The sequence below is a fragment of the Pezoporus wallicus genome, unplaced genomic scaffold (assembly GCF_028554395.1).
Source record: "Pezoporus wallicus isolate ANWC-B61680 ecotype Strahan unplaced genomic scaffold, APGP_CSIRO_Pwel_v1 contig_5524, whole genome shotgun sequence".
In the NCBI taxonomy this organism is placed as follows: Eukaryota; Metazoa; Chordata; class Aves; order Psittaciformes; family Psittacidae; genus Pezoporus; species Pezoporus wallicus.
Window position 1 is genome coordinate 2,016,543 of NW_026636622.1, and position 19,009 is coordinate 2,035,551.

Here is a 19,009-nt window from a genome sequence, read left to right on the forward strand (position 1 = left end):
CTTACAAATTGATCTCACTGAGTTGACAGCTATCTGATGCTTAATGCTTTTTGACCCTGCACATTCATTGTCCCCAGTGTGGAGCAATGTAGTTGGGTCTTTCCTCTACTCTTTCATTTAAAGTGACCGACATGCATCCTGTAAACAGGCTATCAGTGCAGAATTGGAGGTGCCTCATATCCTGTTTGACAGCATCATTGCTTTGATTATGCTTACGGTACACAGATGGGATTGAAAGGATTTGTTGGATGTGGCATCCTACTGGCCACATCAACTACCAGGTGTGGATGCAAGCCGTCAGCTACTCATCAGAGTCACAGAAACGAAGCCGACAGCGCAGCCAGCGCACACCAGCTTCAACCTACCATCTCGCTGCCAGCGCTGCCCGGTTATTTCAGTGCTGACCTTTTTCCCTTCGCTGTCTTGTCAAAAGCTACAATCTACGATCTGACAATAACTAAGGAAGAAAAGGACGCAGCCAGAGCCAGGATGCAAAATTAAATGGAATTAGCCATTTCAACAGACCATCATCCAGAACACGTTAATGCTCTGGAGCATCCAAAGGGGCAGACAACCAAATCCAGTACCAGCTGTTTATATTTCCATGCAAGTCTGGTATTGAAACTATATTGTCAGCTTGTGTTGGTGGATAAGCTGCTGTTCACAACTCACTGTGCAGAGTGGCAGTGACTGTGAAAAGAAGGGCAGGAAAGGTAAATTGTCTTGACAAGACTAAACTTCTAGATGTAGCTTTTACCTTTGATGTTTTGAGTTGAAAGTCTCTTACTTGCTGCATCTTTTTAAAGGCACTGAAATAGCTATCAGTTGAACCTTTGTGGCTGCTGCTACATTTTAAGGCAATTAGATGGGGATGTGTAGAATCTATGTGCAATTTTCTTTCAGCAAGCTGCTTTTATAATATAAAATTGGGGGGGGGGGGGGAAGCTGAATCTACCCTACAGTCCTTTTTTTTTTTGTTTCATTTTGTTGGGTTTTTTTTTGTTTCTTTTTGTTGTTTTTTTTTTTTGTTTAAAGTGCCCTCCACCCCCAGTGGGAACCAGGAGGTATAATCCCTCCCTTAAAGAAGAGGCCAAGTTCTGATGTTGACTCTTGATGTACTCAATGAGTCTCATATTTGATGATCTTTCTTCAGCAAAGTGCCAAAGCATGTGTTCCACTTTACTATGCACTCCAGTAAACATTTTTTTTCCCCCTCTCAAAATATCTTCTCTGATTCCCATGTTTCCTGCAGCCTATGTCAGTTCAGAGCACTGCTCTAAGGGAAAGTTACCATGAAGAAAACCAGAGTGTGGGTTTTGAGTGCTTGATCTTGAGTATGGAGGAGACTGTGGCACAGTGTTGGGCTGTGCACAGTTAAGAAGAAAGAGCAGCAAACAGTTGTGTTGTGCTGTTGTTAGAGCTCCAAGCAGAATTGTTTCCTTTATAGTTACTAAGAAATAATTTTAAAAGCTTGCTGTGAAGAAGCTGAGGAAACAAACTCAGGTTTCTTAATACCTTCTCCCTCAAATTCATTTCCCCGTCTAACTGCTGGGTACAATGACTCCAGGTGCTTTCATGATGGATGTAAACTCAGCTAGTGCTATCACTACTTGTCTCCATCCCTTCCCTTCTCCTGCACACTTCTTTTCCCAGCAGATGCTCAGCCAGGCAGATTACCTTACTGATCTCTCTGGCAACAAACAGAGGGTTATTTTTCAGGTGCGTGAGCAAGCTCAGTGCACTGCAACATGATCAGTGGTGCCAACAGTGGAAGGCATGTGCAGTTGCAACCTTATTTCTGACAGCAGAATTATTTCCTAGAATGGCTTTACTCAAATGTGAAACTGCTTTATCAGTAAAAAGACTATTGAAAGGTTTGCTGGAAAAAATGATAATGCTTCTTCTGCTTGAATGAAAAAATCACAGGTGCTTATTGTGATAATGAAAAAAAAATCACAGGAACCCTCCCTATCAGGACTGAAGGAACAGAAGTTGTGAGAGTAGCTGAAGAGTAGGTTGCTTGCAGCACTTGCTCTGGCCAGCAGAGAGTGTGTCTGATTGTGGCAGGTCTCTTGTGCTGCTGTGGCAGGGATGTGGAGGATGAGCACAAAGAAGATGGCAGTGCCTGAATCCTTAGTTGTTCCCATGCACCAGATGCTAGTGGAGCTGTGCACAGGCACAGCTCTTGTAGGGGCAGAAGGATTGTGTTTTTCCAGGGCTTGTACCAGACGCAAAGCTTCCTCTCTGATTCACAGAAGGGTTAGAACAGGAATCCTGTTTGTCAGCATGCTCCAGAACAGAGCTGCTGCTGAAAGCTAAGTGCCATCTGCTGTGGGGACAGGGGGAAGGACTGGTGCTTATGGATAGCAAAGGTGTCTGTCCCAAAAGCCATGGAGCAACCATGAGATGACATCAGCCAAGTCAGACTTACAGTATTACTGTGGCACCCTTAATTAAGGCACCAGGGTCTGTGCTATGCTTATGGGAACAAACTTGAGACAAAGAGAAGACTCTGTGCAGCACTAATGCCACTGTAGCACTCTTGGCCTTTGCTGCTGAATAGAGAGAGTAACAGTGTCAGTATTTGGTTTCAGGCATAGCACAGAGAATAGCCATTGTCATGTTGTACTTCAGATCAGTCTGGATAGAAATGCTGTGTTTGAATTTTTTTCATAACTCTCTGGTATTTTTACTTACAGAATCCTTTCAAGTTGTGGTAAGAGGCAACGGCTTTTATCACGCAAGAAATATCGACCAGGTACTCTGCAGCTTCAAGCTCAATGACAGCCTTACTATCAGTAAGTTTGCAGGCTGGTGGATCCTACTGTCCCCTGTGGCTGTGTCACCTCATGGGACGCAGGCCAGCTGTCATCCATGTTGAGGGGAGTCCTTGCAGTGGCTGTAGGAGGAGCTGGGTAGGAATCTGTACCTAACAGAAGCTTGAAATTCATCCTTACTCAATCCTGTGACCTATGGGCAGTGTGTTACGACTGCTTATATGGGGCATGCTGCTGCACAATGAACTTCAGCATCATTGTAATGATGCAAGTGGGTAACATACAGCCAGTGAGGACTGGATATAAGGTTTTAAAAGGGAGAAATAAAGTTGCTCTCTATTACCTTGTTCATCACCACTAAAAAGAAATAATGCTGTCTTGATCTGCCACTGGTGTTTTCAGAGTCTTTATTCAGCAGTTCAGGAGACATTCACCACAAAGCAGGGTCCTCCCAGGCCTGCTCTGTTCCTCTCTGATGCCATTTGCTGGTCTCATCACAGTGAGCATTTAACACGGAAACTCCCTGTCATCATTGTACAAAACAGTCTTTTGTTTATTACCTCAGCAGCTAGGCAGAGGACTGAATGTCCAAAAAAGGTCGAATGTCCCATTTCTCAGCAGTCTTTTCTTATTCCTGAGAAGCTGTGTACGTCTGGCAGGGTAAAACATGGTGTGGGGAGGGGAGCTTTCCTCCTTTTCTGTATGTGCTACCCTTGTTGGCTGAGCACAGTAGAGGCTTTCATATCCTGTCGTGGTCAGACTGGTGCCTCCCCTAGCATTCACTTACAAGAGGGAGCACATGAATCGCTCCTTCATTTCCCATCCTGGTTGCCTGTGTGGAGGCTGCATTAAATAAACTCTGGTGGTCTCACTGTCATTCCACTTAGAGATGCCCTTTGCCAGAGATTCATTTCTTGTGGTTTACCAGGTAGACACTTTTACTTTTTACTCCTTGTCCCTCATCCACTAGTACCTTGACTGGACTTCACACAGTGAGTTCTGACCTGGGCCTAGAAGCACACAGGAGGAAAACTACCCTCATTCCGCATCTCCTCCGTGCTGTGTTTTCGTTGCATTGTATCTGCAGCAGATGCTGTGATGAGACACTGATGTATTCTGGCTGGCTTTTTGCCCTCAGGCTGGCCCTAAAGCATTTCACTATGATTTCCGTGGCCTCATCTCTGCCAAAGCAGGGAAATGAGTTTTGTCTTTGGGTGGCCTTGGAGTGAAGCATGAAGGAACAACTCTCTGTTGTTCTTTATTATTATTTTCCTAGGTAGAAACAGTAATCAAGCCTCTAAATTATAAATAAGCTAGCAGCTTTTACCGGCCCCTTATTCACTTGGGTTGGAGTCTTGTGACTAGTCTTTCCCTGGACTAGCACTGTAGCTGCTTTGCTGGCTAGTCAGAGCTAAGCTGCAGTCACAGCAGTGAGTCCTCTGCTCCTGTGCCATAGCTTACACATTTTTAGTGGAGTGGCGTTGCAGAATTGCTGCTGGGTCTCCTCTCTGTGTTCATGGAACTTCCTGGATGTGAGTTTTGAAAGCAACTGGATTAGTACTGATGACTCTTGGAGCAGCAGAGTTCAAGGAGGTGGAAAACCACCCATGGACTTGCTTTTCACTATCTCTGCACCAAATCCTTATAAACATGGGCTATTTGTGGATGATGTTGCCTCAGAGGGGAGTTTGGGAACTGGGAGAAGCAGCAGCTAGTGCAGGATAGGTCCTCATAGTAACATCAGTCATGGCCCCTTTCTGCCTGTTTCTCATATATGCCCAATCATAGGGTTTGGGATTTTTTTTTACTGTCTGTACACATTAGCTTCACCCAACCCCTGTCTTTCCATTTCTCGGAGTTCAAACAGTGCACACTTGGCTTCTCCTGTATGTGTGTTTTGAAGTGGGTGGGCAAAAATTGAACCCTATACTTGTGACCCCTTGAGTAACTTGTGGGGTCAGAGCATTCTGTTCAAGTAGAGTTTGCATACACTTTTCAGAAAGACAAGATGAAGATTGCTCAAAGCTGGCTTCCAAATGGCTGATCTCTGCTGTTGGGAATAGATATATACTTCCATACTTTTGATGTAGTATCTCCAGCCTAATAACATTATGTTGGCATCAACAAGAATGGTCATTTCCATACTTTGCTTTGTAATTTGGTACCACTGGGGATTGTTGGTACTTGCCGATATACCGAATTTGTCTATGACTCTCATTTGATATCAACACTTCTCCAAGGGGTGGCCTGCTTTGGAAAATTTCTTTTTTCACCACTGACAATTGTATTCATTTCTTTTCAGATGAAAAGCCAACCCTTGTTCATGATACTTACTTACTTTGTCCTGCCCCAGTGATAGAAGATGCTGGACAGTAAGTATTGTTTCTAGCACGTGTCAAGAGAGAGTGGGCTTCTGGATGAGGGTGTCATTACTGAGGCAGGGGCTCAGAATTTTGCCCAAAGTGCTAAGCTAATAAATTTTGGTGTGTATGACAGAATTATAGCCACCCCCTTTATGCAAAATCCTCTCCTAAGATGAGCAAGCATAGCTGTATTCAACACAGTGGGTCTTTAGAACAGCTTAACCAAAGGCCTTGTTGGACCATGGACACATTATAGAACAGTGCTTTGTCCTCTGTTCCTATATCCTGTTTTTTCAGACCAAAAGGTAATTGAATTTGATTGAAAAGTGGTGCTTGATTTGATTTCTCTTGATGCTGTTGTAGATGTTGATTCCTGCATTTTGCCCTTCTCGGTCTAGTGTTGGTATTTTCCAGCTGTTTTAATTGTGCAGACTCCTGGGAGACATGGCACAAGGCTCTACCTTCCCCCTGAGTGATCCTGTGGGTGCTTAAATACCATACTGGGGGTGAGGGAGAATGCCTCCTTCCCTTTTCCTATTCATGGGTGAGGGAAAGTTGTTTGTTGAGGGTTTGGGGTGTTTTTATGGGTTTTTTTGTCTTGTGGTTTGAGGTTGGGTATTTTTTCATTTGTTTGGGTTTTTTTGGTGTTGTTTTGTGTTTTCTTGTTTTGTTTTTTCTCAAACCATTTCTTTGATATGGGAGAATGGCTAGGGCCAGATTTCTCTTTAATTTCACTGTCATTTCAGTGTTATTACCCTAGACCTCAGTGTGGGTATTCTGGATTTGTTTGTATATAAAATAAACACATTCTGGTTCTTAAAGCTGCAGAAAGAGTTTAAAAAAAAAATAAAGTCTTAGTTTCTTGTGCTCTCTGGGGTACCATTGTAAATGTCCGAGACATGTTATGACCTGTTGTCCTACTGCCCTTTGCCCCAGGTGGGGTGGAGGTTTTTTAATGGAGAGCATATGCCCCAACTTAGTTAAGGCAACATAAAAAGGATAGCTCCTGGGCAAGCAGAAACACAAATGCAGGTGAGCACCTGAAGCCATGAAAATGCTTTGACTCAGCAGGACATGCTGTCCATGCGTGCTCATGAACCAGTGGTTAAACCACAGCCAGAATAAAGGTAACAGTGGGTATAAATATGACACTAAAAATAAATGTATCTGTTTTGTGTTTTAGGGTGGTTTTCTTACAAGTCAGCATGAACAATGGGCTAACGTTCATCTCCAGCTCTGTCAGCATCACCAGCACACAGTGTGTAAGTAATTGCAGTGGGGCTTGACAGAGAAACCATGAGAACTTGCAATGAGGCAGTGGTTCTTCAGGCAAAGCCTCCTTGAGTGAGCATGAGTTCTCTACAGCTACTGCATCACAGTTATTGACTGGATCCCAGCAGTTGTTTGGAAAATAACCAGGGATAGTTAAGTTTAAATTGTTATTGTTGATGGATAGATCATGATAGGTTTACTGAATAAAATAGTACAACAAAAGGCACCCTTCCCATTCCTAGCTCAGGAAAGAGGGATCCTCAAGACTAGGTACTGAGTAGAAGGGAATCTGAGAAAATGAGGGAAGGAACAGGGTGTTGCTTCCAGATGCTGAACTTTGGGCTCCATTATGGGATCTGGGGTCAAAGGTGCAACTGTCAGGACTTGGATCTGGAAGGGACCCAGCATTGAAGGTGCTCTGAATTTACGTGGTTATTTTTGGTTGGAGCTTACAGCATTTGTTTCTAGACCACCACAATTTGCCTTTGCTAGTTCACGATTTACTAAGGTGTTTTTACCATTTTAGTGGCAGAGGCTGGTTGCTATTCTCTTGATGTCATGAGAGGTGACCAGAAAGATATGGCAGCTTCAGAGCTGGGTGAGCTTCTTCATAAAAGGCCACTGCTCAGCCCAGCCAAGGGCAAATGCGCTGCTGCAGGACAGCAATGGCTTTGATATAAGCATCTCCTGGTCAGAAAGACCAGGCAGAGTGTTAGGGGCCAACAGCTGGAAGTGATTACCTGTATTAAAAATATGACTTTAGAATCAATCAAAATGAAGACATCAATTACGAGATAAGCAGTAGGCCTCCTGGTTTTGGAGTGAAAATATGCAGCACCTGTAGCTGATGCAAGCAAGAGCAGTAGCGAACGATGTGGCCTTGTACTTGTGGAATAAGCCAAGCTGGCTGAAATACCTGATAGAAAGCACTTTGTATCAGAGTTGAGCTTTATTGTTACTAGCGTCAAAAGTTCTTTCATAGCCTAGGCCAAATGCTGTCATATTGGTTTGTAATCATTGTTGGTCTTTTTGACAGCTGCAGAAAACAAGGGTAGGAATGTGCACAGAGGCAGTGACTGGAACTTGCAAATTTAATTTTCTGATGTTTTCAGCAATGAAGCTGGGAAATCTCACACCACATTGCTGGGACAGGCTGGGGTGCAGGAACTCAGAACGTAGCAGAGATACGTTTGCTGCTTCACCTGATTTTTATTTTTCTGAAACTTTCCCCCAAATTTTCTACCCCAAAGACTGATATTTTCACATTTTATTCCCCTTGTCAAACACAAGTATTAACTGGTTCAATTAGTCACCCATATGTAGCTTATTTCTGATGAGCACCAAAGTTTTAGCCATAGCTGGGATTCCCACAGGCCAGAGCATGGTTGGAGGAAGCGTTCCTTTCAGTAGCCTTAGGATAAAGAGAGGAATCCAATCTCCAGTCCTGTCAATCTGACAGCTTTTGACCAGCATCGTGCAGATTGAATGTGAAGGAGGCAGAAAGCCTGATTCTCAGTTGGTACAAAAAGGCTGTCTCAGTCCAGTTACATCCCATAAACAGGGAGGTTGGCAGTTCAGTTTCCAACTTTGTCTTAATTTCATGCATTTAACTCTTCTTGTTTTAGAGACTCCCTCCATTTCCTTTCCTCTCCTGTTTCCTTTTCTGTGAGTGGCAGTCAGCTGGCCTGCTCAGCTCTCCTCCCCTGCTGGCCCTTCTGTCCTTTCTGTACAGTAAGTATCTTCACTTTACTCCTAAAGCCTCTCTGGGATCCCCATCCTTATTTCTGTTCAGCTCCATGAAGTCTGCTATTTCTTTTTCCAAGTCCAACTTCACTACGATGCTTTGTATATTTAATCATTAAAAGAGGACACTTTAGCTCTTTGATGCCAGCAGCTTCAGAGCTGCAGCGGGCAAATGTCTCAGCAATTTATATGAGCACTTAGCATGGGAAAAGTGAACCTGGAAGGAAAGGCTACAGAACAGGTGAGGTGTGTTTGGAGTAACAGTAGCAGTGGTATGTGCATCTGTTGCTCATGCACTGCATTGCTGCTGTGCTTGGATTTGATTTTGAGTGCATCAATACCTCTTGAAGTCATATTTGGCTTTTACTCATCTTTTTCTCAGCAAACTGACTTTGATGGGAATTCATGCCTTTCAAATCTGCTTTCCAAGTGTATTTAGTGCCACATGGGTCCATAAGAGGGCCAGAGAGGGGGGCTGCAGCACTGAACTGCAGCTGGATAGTGTGTTATCTAACAAGTGAATCTCATGGACTTTATCCTCCATAAGTCTTCTTTGGAATTTGCATTTTTTCCCATTTATCTTCCCATCTGCCCTTCTTTGAAGATCTCTTACAGCTTCCTGTTTAGCCAATTCTGATTCCCTCAGCCTGATTCACAGACCTTTTTTCAAGCTTTTTGCACATCCTCTTAATCCCAGGCTCTCCTCTAGTTTGCTGCCAAGTTCTGATTATTCTCTGCTACCTCTGTTGCTAGTGAACTGAACCTGTTGTCAACCTCAGAAAATCTACCATTGAAGAGGTTTCTTTTCCCAGTATAAAAGAAAAGGCTAGAGCATGAGAGCTAATCTTAACCTCATCAAAGAGCCCAGTGCAGTCTAAGGAGACAGCATGTCCCAGCATGCCACCGCAACAAATGTTTAATTTCCAAAAAGCCATGTGCTCTGTGTACTCTGCAGCGGCCAAGCAGCATATGAAGACCTGCTTCTCTGTCATCACAGTAATACACAAGAGTTAATAACTCTTCTGAACACACTGACATGAAATGCTCTGAGTGCAAAGGATCTATTAAGATTTCCTCAGGAAAATCGAAGCTGTGATTCTCTTTGGTTGCCTGACTGCTCTGAAAAGCTAATTTCAAGTGTTAACATTTGACTTTATTTTAGATTCTAGTAATTTTAAAGAAAATTAACTTTGATTTTGAATGCAAACCCTTGGCTATCCAGCCATAAAGTCTCACTATTCTCTGCAGAGAAACAGATAGAATATAAGAATCAAAAATACCTAAGATCATGATGACAGAATCTCATTAAAAATAGTTAAACCAGCTATAGGAAGTGTACCAACAACCAGCAGCATGAAGGACTAGTTTGCAGACATTCAAGGCGAGGCTGGATGTGGTTCTGAGCAACCTGATATAGTTGAAGATGCCCCTGCTCATTGCAGGGGTGTTGGACTAGATGACCTTTGAAGGTCCCTTCCACCCCAAACTATTTGATGGTTCTATAATCACTCAGGTTGGGATTATGTATGCGGTTTGAGTCAAGATGCAGTACAGGCAGGCTTGGGAGCTGACGAGGCTGAGTAAATTGTGTTTGTGATGCTGACCCATAAAGTCTTAGACCAAATATTCCTATTCTTTGAATATCAGCATTTACATACTGTACATCTCTGATGATGCAAGATGACTCTGCACACCTGAGAAAGTCTGTGGTCATGTCGTTTGCAATGCCCCTTTGAGAGTACTAAGGGACTTGTCAGCACAGATTCGGGAATGGTTTTTATGCAAGTTAACACACTTTAATGCAGTGGGCTAGAAGTATACCATAAACTCATATATTCATGATACCTATACACATCACAAACAGGAGGTGCATCCCTGCATCATGACTTCAAATAGAGATTTGTCATACCAAATGTTGATGTGACCCTAATGATAATAGCAACTGAGTGCACAATCTACCCAAGACCTCACAGTAAGGGAAACTTGGTTCCTTTTGCCCAGTCTGAATGTGTAACTTAAGGACTCCTGCCTTGTTTGTGACATGCCCACATAACTTGGAAGTAATCATCTGTTTGCAGCTGACTGGAACCATCCTTTTCATTGTTCTCCTGGTTCTCTTTCTGCTGCTGGCTCTGGCTCTTCTGTGGTGGTTCTGGCCCCTTTGCTGCACAGTGGTAAGTACAGGATTTTATTCTTTTGACTTGGTTTCATCTCTTTTTGAAACCACAGAATTGGAAGTTGTTGGAGTGGATGGGTAACTTTAAGAAAAAATACTGCCAGGCTTGTACAGTGCTGATTCAGCAGGCTGTTAAATGCGCTTGTTAAGTCACTCTGGTCTGGGGTTTTGAATGTTGTAAAGTCTATGTGATTTTGACACTGAATAAGTTTAAATGAGCTTGTGGACATAGCCAAAGTTTTTGTCAGAGCTGCAGATTCTGCATGAATATCTTGCACTAGTTTGGTGGTTGTATAATGCTTTTAAGGCAGAACTACCAGAATAATAAGCTGTATTATGAGTTACTTAATAGAGCACTTCTTGACTACTCAGTTCAATGTGATGGATTAACTTCTCATCTACATTTATTTTGGGCCTGCTGATTGATCTGGGCAGCCCATCTTTGGTAGCAGCAGAAGAGCAGAGAAGACATAGCATTGCGATGATGAACCCTATCATTATCTCAGATTTCTTCCATTGTTTATATATTCTAGGTGATCAAGGAGCCACCACCACCACCACCTCCAGAGCCTGTAAGTACGCTACTTTTGAGCTATTGCGCTGTCTGCAGCCACTATAGTGTAGTGTGCTGCCCAGGAATGTCAGTCCTGTAGGTGTCTTAATGACACCTTGAAGGCTGTGAGAGGAAGTCACTTTGGTCAGGACAGCTATTTCTGTTTTCTGGCTGCTTTATATACATACAGTAAGGGTATTTCCATCCACAGAGAAAATAGCTGCGTAACTCAGAAGTCCATAGACTGAGAGTTCCCATGGTATTTTGTTCCTTCTGCTGCACATAAAAGAGGTGTGTGAGCAAGTCTTTGCTTCTAAAGCTGTGCTGAAAGCTGTCCCTCCTCCAGCAAAGCTGCTGTTGCTCTGAGCAGGAGTTTAGCCCAGCTTTGCAGTACGAAACAAAGTTTGGCAGCTGAAAGAAAGGACAGTGAAGGCCACATTCTTGTGGCTTTTTTACAGGAGAGGGAGACAAGAGCCTGCCCCAGCTGTGGTTTTGCTGCACAGTGACCTTTTAAAGGACGTTTAGCCTTTCTCCATTTAGATTGTGAGCTATTTGAGGCATGGTTGTAGTTGGCTCTTTTTGGGACAATAACTGATGCTGACCCATCTGGCTCTTAGCTTAATTTCACTGTACTAATTTCATTAAAATAATAGTAATAAATAAAAGTACCTCCAGAGAAAACTCATGCCTTCCTTTATTTCTTTCATAGGCATAGACAGTTAAATGATGGAAAAATACTTGCCTAACCCACAAGAGAAGCTTACAGTTCGCTGCTAACTTGCTGTAACTTGGCATGAATATGAGGAAGCAACCACAGCTGCTGTTTTGAGGTTGCAGAGGCCACCATAACTGTGTATGTGATCCTGTTGCTTGTCCTGGGCAGCAGCACTGTGACAACTTAACTTTAAAATACACACCAGAAGTCATGCTGGTTCTAGGGTGATTAGTGTTGTTGTGAAGCATGCAATTGCAGCTAAGCTGTGTTTGAAGCAGGTTTTAGAGAGCACTGCACCCCTGCAGCAGAGTTCCCAGATGCTTTGAGGTTATTCTGATCTGCAGAGATTTTAGATGTAATCAGAGACTGTGAGCTGATGTTAGGTGTCCAGGAATAACACAGAATACAGATGTTATCCATTCCTTTACTTGGGATTACTTGTCTTGATATCCAGTGTGGAGTGTGGGCTTGTTATACTTAGCACTAGTCTTCCTAGGTATAGTGAGTTGCCTTTAGCTGATACATCTAGTATTGCTGCTGCTAAACTGAATATAGTTATCTAAAACTTGTTCTAAACCACAAGCATTAGATCCCCATTACTATTCAAAATATATGTGGTAGCTGTTTATGTTGCTTTGCTATGTGTTCAGTGTAGGGGGTATTTGGTATAACAAAGGTTGTTAAGACATGAACACATGAAATCTCTGCTACATCACATGTAAGAGCCAGTGTATTTTATATTATACTCAAGTTCACAATGAAATTAAATATCAATGAGTTAAAACTATTGATGTATTTCACTGGGTACTGGTTTAGTTGTCCACGAAGTGGGATAAAATTTGTTTGTTAAAAAAAACACAACAAAACCAAACCAACAAAACCCAACACCAAATCCCAGTGCCTTCCTTGTATGTTTGTTTCCCTGATTTAGGATAAAACAAACAAACAGCAACAAAAAAAAAAGCCAGAAAAAAAAAACACCAGCACCAAAGACCCCACCAACTGATTCCTCCACCCCACCCCACAAATGAAACCAAAACAACCCCCTCTTACTGGTTAATGAAGATGTCAACTCTAGTCTTGCCTGGCCATACTAAAGCATTTGTTGGAGGAACTAACTCATGTACCATAGCTGAGAGATCAGATGTCACTGAATAACTGATGGAAATAACCTTTCTCAGAGGCATAACCTAAAAGTTAAATACGAACAAACAAAAATAACAGCATGTTTAAAAAAAAAACTTGTTGGCTTTTGGACTCTCGATTCCTTTTGCATTCCAATAGAATCATGTGGGACAGTTCTGAGAAAATGTCACCTAGTAATGTGACAATAACTTGTGTCATTCTCTAGTATCTGGATTTCACTTGATAATTTAATTTAAATTTCTTTTAGTAAAAAACTATGTCTAGACAGTTTCTTAGAAACATGCTTGTACTGATGAAAATGAGCAAGAAGCACTGCAGGGCCAGCCCAAGAGCAGTGTGCACATCTGCATGTCAGCATGAAATGTATTTATTTGTGTTTATGTAGGGAAGGAATATGGTACCTTAGGAGGCTTGTTGAGCCCTTTCCTTGGTTATAGGTGTCATGGTGTGACTTTCAGCTGCCTCAACCCAGTGTAATGATAGGGAGTCTGAGAAATCCCAGTGACTTCTGTCAGCTGATGATGGGAGCAGAAGTGTTCCCAGGGTTGTTGAACCAGAAACATTCGCCAGCTTTTAGTTAAGCAAGAACAGAACAGTGAACCTGAAGTAAATGCCTGATTCAGACTCTCCCACGTTCCAGAAAAATAATCTGCAGTCTTTATAAGTGCAGGTCAGAAACTCTGGATCTGAGCTTCCTGATAGTTTGGAGATTCTCCAGTCCCAGTCCTGGTTCCAAACTGTACAGCTTGAGCCAGACTGTACAAAGCAGCACAGAATAACTAGTTACAGCTGCCATGAGAAAATGGTCTGATGCCCATGCTAGAAAACTCACAGTAGTAGCTTTTTTCCCTGTTAGATGACATTAAGTTCTAAAAATGCAATTAACAAATGATTTCTTTAGGCCAACCGATTGCTGCACTTTCTGCATAGCAATAGCGGTAAGCCAGTATAACATACCATTCATTTTCACTTTGCCTTCCCTTAAAAATCAGTTATGATTTTGAAGCTCAATGCATATTTGACTGCATAAAAACTGCCTGGAGAGAGGAACAGGCAATCCTCTTTGGCTTCCCTGGTTAAAATTGCAGCTGCAGAGACAAAAAACTCTTGTTTTTTGTCAGCAAATAAGAAGTATAACACACAAAGCCAGATATCCAAGGGCTGGACCATAGGATGTTCAGTTGTTTACCATAGTTTACGCTGTTTGTGTGAGAACAGAAGTAATAGCTCCCTGGCTTTCCCATAGGAATCTGACGATGAAGATGGATTGCCAAAGAAAAAGTGGCCAACCGTGGACGCATCTTATTATGGAGGTCGAGGTGTTGGTGGGATTAAGAGGATGGAGGTATTTGGCTTGTTCTTTAGTGTTGTAAAAATCAGCATGTTTAGTTATAAATTATAACAATCTGGTTTTATGTGTTTTGTTGTTTTTTTTTTAAAGCTACCTTGATGGGCTAGAGACTGGGATTTAATTAGGGCTTGTCCAGCTGATTGCACCTGCTGTCCTAGTAACAGAGACCAAGCTGCCGTTATTTGCCTGAATAATTAAATGAACCTAGCATTATGAGCTAGAGAAAATTTGCAGGTTAAGAAGTGAGATAAGCACCAAAAGAAGTTTTAAATTAATGAATCAACCCTTCAGTGCAGTTGGGTTCAATTCTTTTGTTTCAGACAGAGTTACACACCGGTTTTGAGGATTTGAGGGTACAATCTATGCTGTGCCTGACTGGCTGGGGGCAGTTAACTTGGGGAATTTAAGCTAGGGTGTTGTATTTTTTTTCTCTTCAGCCCACCCATATTATTCTTTTGGGTTTGTTTTTGGGTGGGGTTTGTTGTTTTTCCTTTTTGGGGGGGGGGGGGGGGGTGTTTTGGTGTTTTTTTTTTTCTGGTTGGTTGTTTTGGGGTTTTTTTTTTTTTGGTTTTGTTTTTTGTTTGTTTGTTTGGTCTTGGGGTTTTTGGTTTGTTGATTGGTTGGGTTTTTTTAGTTAAGTATTAACTCCTAATGCACAAAACCACATGTGCTGAAATTGGCCAATGAATCAAATCCTGCCCTGGGATTCATGCACAAGCCAGTCTTAGTGTGTAAATTGAGGTGTTACTCTGAAAGGAATTTGCCTTGTGTCCTGTTTTGTGGCATGTATGTTTCAGGGAATCAGTGGATAATGCTGTGATCAGCTACTAATTCCTGTAAATAACCATGTTAGTGAAATCAACTCAATATTCCTAACCATGAATAATATAAGGCAGGGAATTATCACTCACCAATATCAGCTGAGGGCCTGATAATGACTTTTAGGGATGTCACACCAGAAACTTCCACTAGATTTAATTGGTAGTTAAGGGAGGTGGTCTAACAAAAGTCAGCCAAGGATCTGGACCAAGCTAGGACTAACAGAATGAAAGCAGTGGCTTCACAGCAAGTCCCTGCAAGTGTGCCATTGAAGTATTGCATCTTAATATGCTTGACTATTTTCCTAGAATTTTATCATTGATGCTGAGTAACACTATATTGCCCTTGAATGCAGGGTCACATTTCTGTTTGAGGTAAGTCAGACAGCAAAATCAGAATTTCAGCTTGAAATAAGTAATGTGCATCATGTAAAGTTAAGGTTACTGACCTGTTTTGTGACTGTACAAGGTCATCTTTGGAAGAGCCATACAGGTTTGAGGGCTGATGCTGTTAAACCATTCACATACTTGTTCAATTGACTCTTTTTCACTATTTGAACTGAACAACAGAGCTGTTTAATGCTGCCTGTAAAGACTGCCTGCTTTCAGCTGGAGCTGCTGTCTGCTTTTTGCATGAGGCAATGGGAAGCATTGTACGCCTGTGTCCTAGCAGAGCTGGGCAGAGTGCTTCAGATTGCTCTTGGAAATGGGTTAATCTGCACTGGGTGCTGTGAATTCCCACAACAAATTAGGTTACTGGATGGTACAAAAGATAATAGTTCAAGCAGTTTTTGAGTGAGGCTATTTGTCTCTTAAATGTGCATTTCTGATTACAGTGCAAGCTCGGTGCCTTCATAAAATGGGCTACATATCTGGTGGCATTGGGTCATCTGATAGGAACTAATGTCTGTGAAAGCCACCTGCTGGTGGGGACTGCTGAAGAATATCGACTTACAGTGTGTTCTCCTGACTTCAGGTGCGATGGGGAGACAAGGGGTCAACAGAGGAAGGAGCAAAACTGGAGAAGCCCAAAAATGCTATTATTAAATTGCCAGAACAGGAGTATGAGCCATGGGAACCCAAGCCGAAGAAGCCCCATGTGAGAAAACCACCTTCCCAGCGGAAATGGTACACTCCAATCAAGGTAGCACATCTGCCCCTCAGTTTTACCAAGTCTCTTCTGTTGTGTATTTTGCTACATCCTGCTTCCTTAGTGCAGCCCTTCTTACAGTGGAGCTGGGGAGAGCCTATTTAGAAAAAAGGCCTGTAACCATTACCCTTGCTCATTTTTTGGAAAATGCATTTCACCTGGCAATGTGGTGCAATAGCTTTTTGAGGAAAACTGGCAGGCATGAGTAGACATCTTCCCTCCCTCAGCTCATTTCTTCTTTTCAGGCATTTTTTGCATAGCCTTGATTATAACAGCAGACATCTCAACTCTTAAGAAGGCCAGATGATTTTTAATGCTGTCTCAAGGCAATATACAAGGAGGATCACATAAAGTGCACCGTCCCTTTTTTGACTGCGCTGTGGCGAAGGCCTTTGGTTGGGATTCAGCTGTTTCCCTCTAGTTCAGCCACAAGATGTAGTTTCTGATTTTAGGCAAGTCGCTCAGTCTTCCCACACTTTCATACCCATTTGTCCCATATCATTATAGTATCTGATATCTCCCTGTCTTTTAATGTATGTATCCTCACACAACCCTTATGGCAGAGCAGAGCACAGCTATTCTCTCCACTTACAGAGAAGGAAGCTGGAGAGCTAGCACAAGCCAAGGGAGCAGCATACCATGTTCATCCCAGAAACCTGTGGCTATGTCCCAAACCAGTGCTTTGTGAGATGAGGTCTCCCCTCCCCACCATGCTCACAGATGAGTTTAACAGTGCTTGAATTCATTGTCTGGAAAGTATCTGTGATTTTATTTTTTCTTTTAAAGCCTGCCTAGGTAGGTAGTTTTGTGGTTGTTTATCCATGCTGCAGCTCACCTCCCATCAGCACAGTACTTCTGTGGTTCTGCCTTTTGTTAACGTAACACCTGTCTAATTGTGCATTTTACAGGAGTTGTTCACATTAAACTACAGTCATCCTCAGTGAGTATGACTCACCGAGGACTGAGGCAGGCTGAATTTGGCCCATTGCATATTGGGTACACGTTACCCCACTGAGGTCTCTTTTCTGGCTGTCCAGATAAGCAATATACAGAGGGCAAGGGCACAGGAGCAATGTTTGTGCAGACAATTTTATACAGAAAAGCTGAATCAACTTCCTGTAGTTTAATCTCATGCTGTTTTCCAAAATTTCTTGATCACATTACTTTTATTTTTATATATATATTCCAGGGCAAACTTGATGCACTGTGGGCTTTGGTTCGACGAGGCTATGATCAAGTCTCTCTTATGAGACCGCAACCAGGGGACAAGGTAAGGTGTTGCAAACACGTTGGCATGTCACTTCTCTGTTTGCAGCGGCAATGCTCTTCCCTTCCAGCCACCTTTCTAGGTTCAAAATGAGCTAAAATGTTTGCTGTGGCATCTATTTTAAAATATTGCCCCAAAAGGTCAACAGCAATGTGTTCACTGTGATGAGCTGAGCAGGCTGAGGAAGAAGTCGGCCAGCCACAGTAGTATATGAGACCTTTTTCAGCCATGTTAGTTATTAGCCTTTTTTTTTTTTCCTGGGCACACACGTTGAAGTCAAAGGAGATACGTTCTTTGAGACTGTTCATTTAGAATTTAATATGCAGTAGTCATTTTACAACAGTAATTATCCTTCCTACCCAACTTCATTAAAATGCTTCTCAGATTTAATAATAGAGTTAAGTGAATAATAAAAGAAATCATGAATTCATGGGGAAACGTGCAGGTGATGTAGAAACAAATCATCAAAGTTAATGGAGAAAAATTTTTTTGTAAAATTCTGTGCAAAGACACATTTCTTGGTCATATCCTGTATGTAGACAGAGAGTATCTCCTGCCTTGATAAAGTCTATTAGCCAAACACTGATCAGAAGTAGATTCTTCCTGGAAGTAAGCCAGAAGTATGTGCCTTTCGGAGATGTGGAGATGTCTGTGTGCTCCCCCTGGGTCACTTGTGATAGCTTAGCTGAGAGCTCTCACAATTTCCCTGTGAGAGCCCAGCACCATTATGGTTCTATCTGTCTTGTTACTCTGAGGCGAAAACTCTCTTAAGAATTGAGCCCTGCTGCTTTGGGCTGTTTCACCTGAAGGTGTGATTTGGCTTTCCGCAGTGCCACCGTGAAATGTGAGGACTGAACAGGAATGACAGCACCTTTGTCCCCACTGTGGCCCTTCTCTGGCCAGAGTCCATATATTTCATCACCTTTGCTCTCAAGGGGAAGTGGCTACAGAGTTAACAGCAGGGGCCACTAAGTGCTGTTGTGAGGTAGGAGTGGTGCAGAGGCCCTTGTGTGGGGTTGTTTTCCTGGGTGACCTTCACATCTAATAATGGACTTTAAAAGTATCCCGAATTTGCATCATCTAGGGCAAATAAGTTGTACTGCTGTGGTTTATGGCAAAATACCATTGTGACACTTGTCTGGTTATTAACCAAACATACAGCTTCAGTATTTCAAATTTAGTTTCTTTCATTTTTCTTTTGGTGCGTGAGGAAACTAAGAGACCAAACTCAGCTTCCTGTGCTACTTTCTAAAATGGTTTTAACTGTTTCACTAAGCTGCATTTTTCAAAGCAGCTGTGCTCAAAACACCTTATTTACTTTTTAAGCACGATCTGGAGCTTCTGAATAGGCTCTTTAGGCCCAGCTGTATTTTGATAGCACTAGCATTGTATAGTATGAATCTATCCTCTGCCTTTCACTCCCTTGGTTGGTACATTTCTGTCAGTGCAGAGTACAACAGTGCCTCTGTTAGCCTGCGCAGTCAAGAAACATGCAGGGGGCTGGCTCCAAACAGGGATCCTTAGTTCCTTGCCTTCCAGCTTTTCTATGGGGAGGAGAAGGGGCTCAAAAGAGTCAATGTAAAACAGAATGAGCCGAAGGATTATTGTATCAGCGAGAACATTAGAAAAATCAAATGTACATCTGGGAAATAGGGTGGAAAGAATTCTATTGAGCCAG

General features: G+C 42.5%; 1 protein-coding gene across 1 annotated transcript in view; it reads left to right on the forward strand.

Annotated features, from left to right (window-relative positions):
* Window positions 1-19,009, forward strand: part of ANTXRL (ANTXR like) — a 53,619-nt gene that overhangs the window by 20,012 nt on the left and 14,598 nt on the right. Inside the window, exons 10-17 of the mRNA XM_057401063.1 lie at window positions 2,700-2,798; window positions 5,080-5,149; window positions 6,324-6,402; window positions 10,234-10,329; window positions 10,865-10,903; window positions 13,992-14,090; window positions 15,891-16,058; window positions 17,254-17,334. Of these exons, the coding sequence (XP_057257046.1) occupies window positions 2,700-2,798; window positions 5,080-5,149; window positions 6,324-6,402; window positions 10,234-10,329; window positions 10,865-10,903; window positions 13,992-14,090; window positions 15,891-16,058; window positions 17,254-17,334 (731 nt within the window). The remainder of the gene's footprint in view (window positions 1-2,699; window positions 2,799-5,079; window positions 5,150-6,323; window positions 6,403-10,233; window positions 10,330-10,864; window positions 10,904-13,991; window positions 14,091-15,890; window positions 16,059-17,253; window positions 17,335-19,009) is intronic.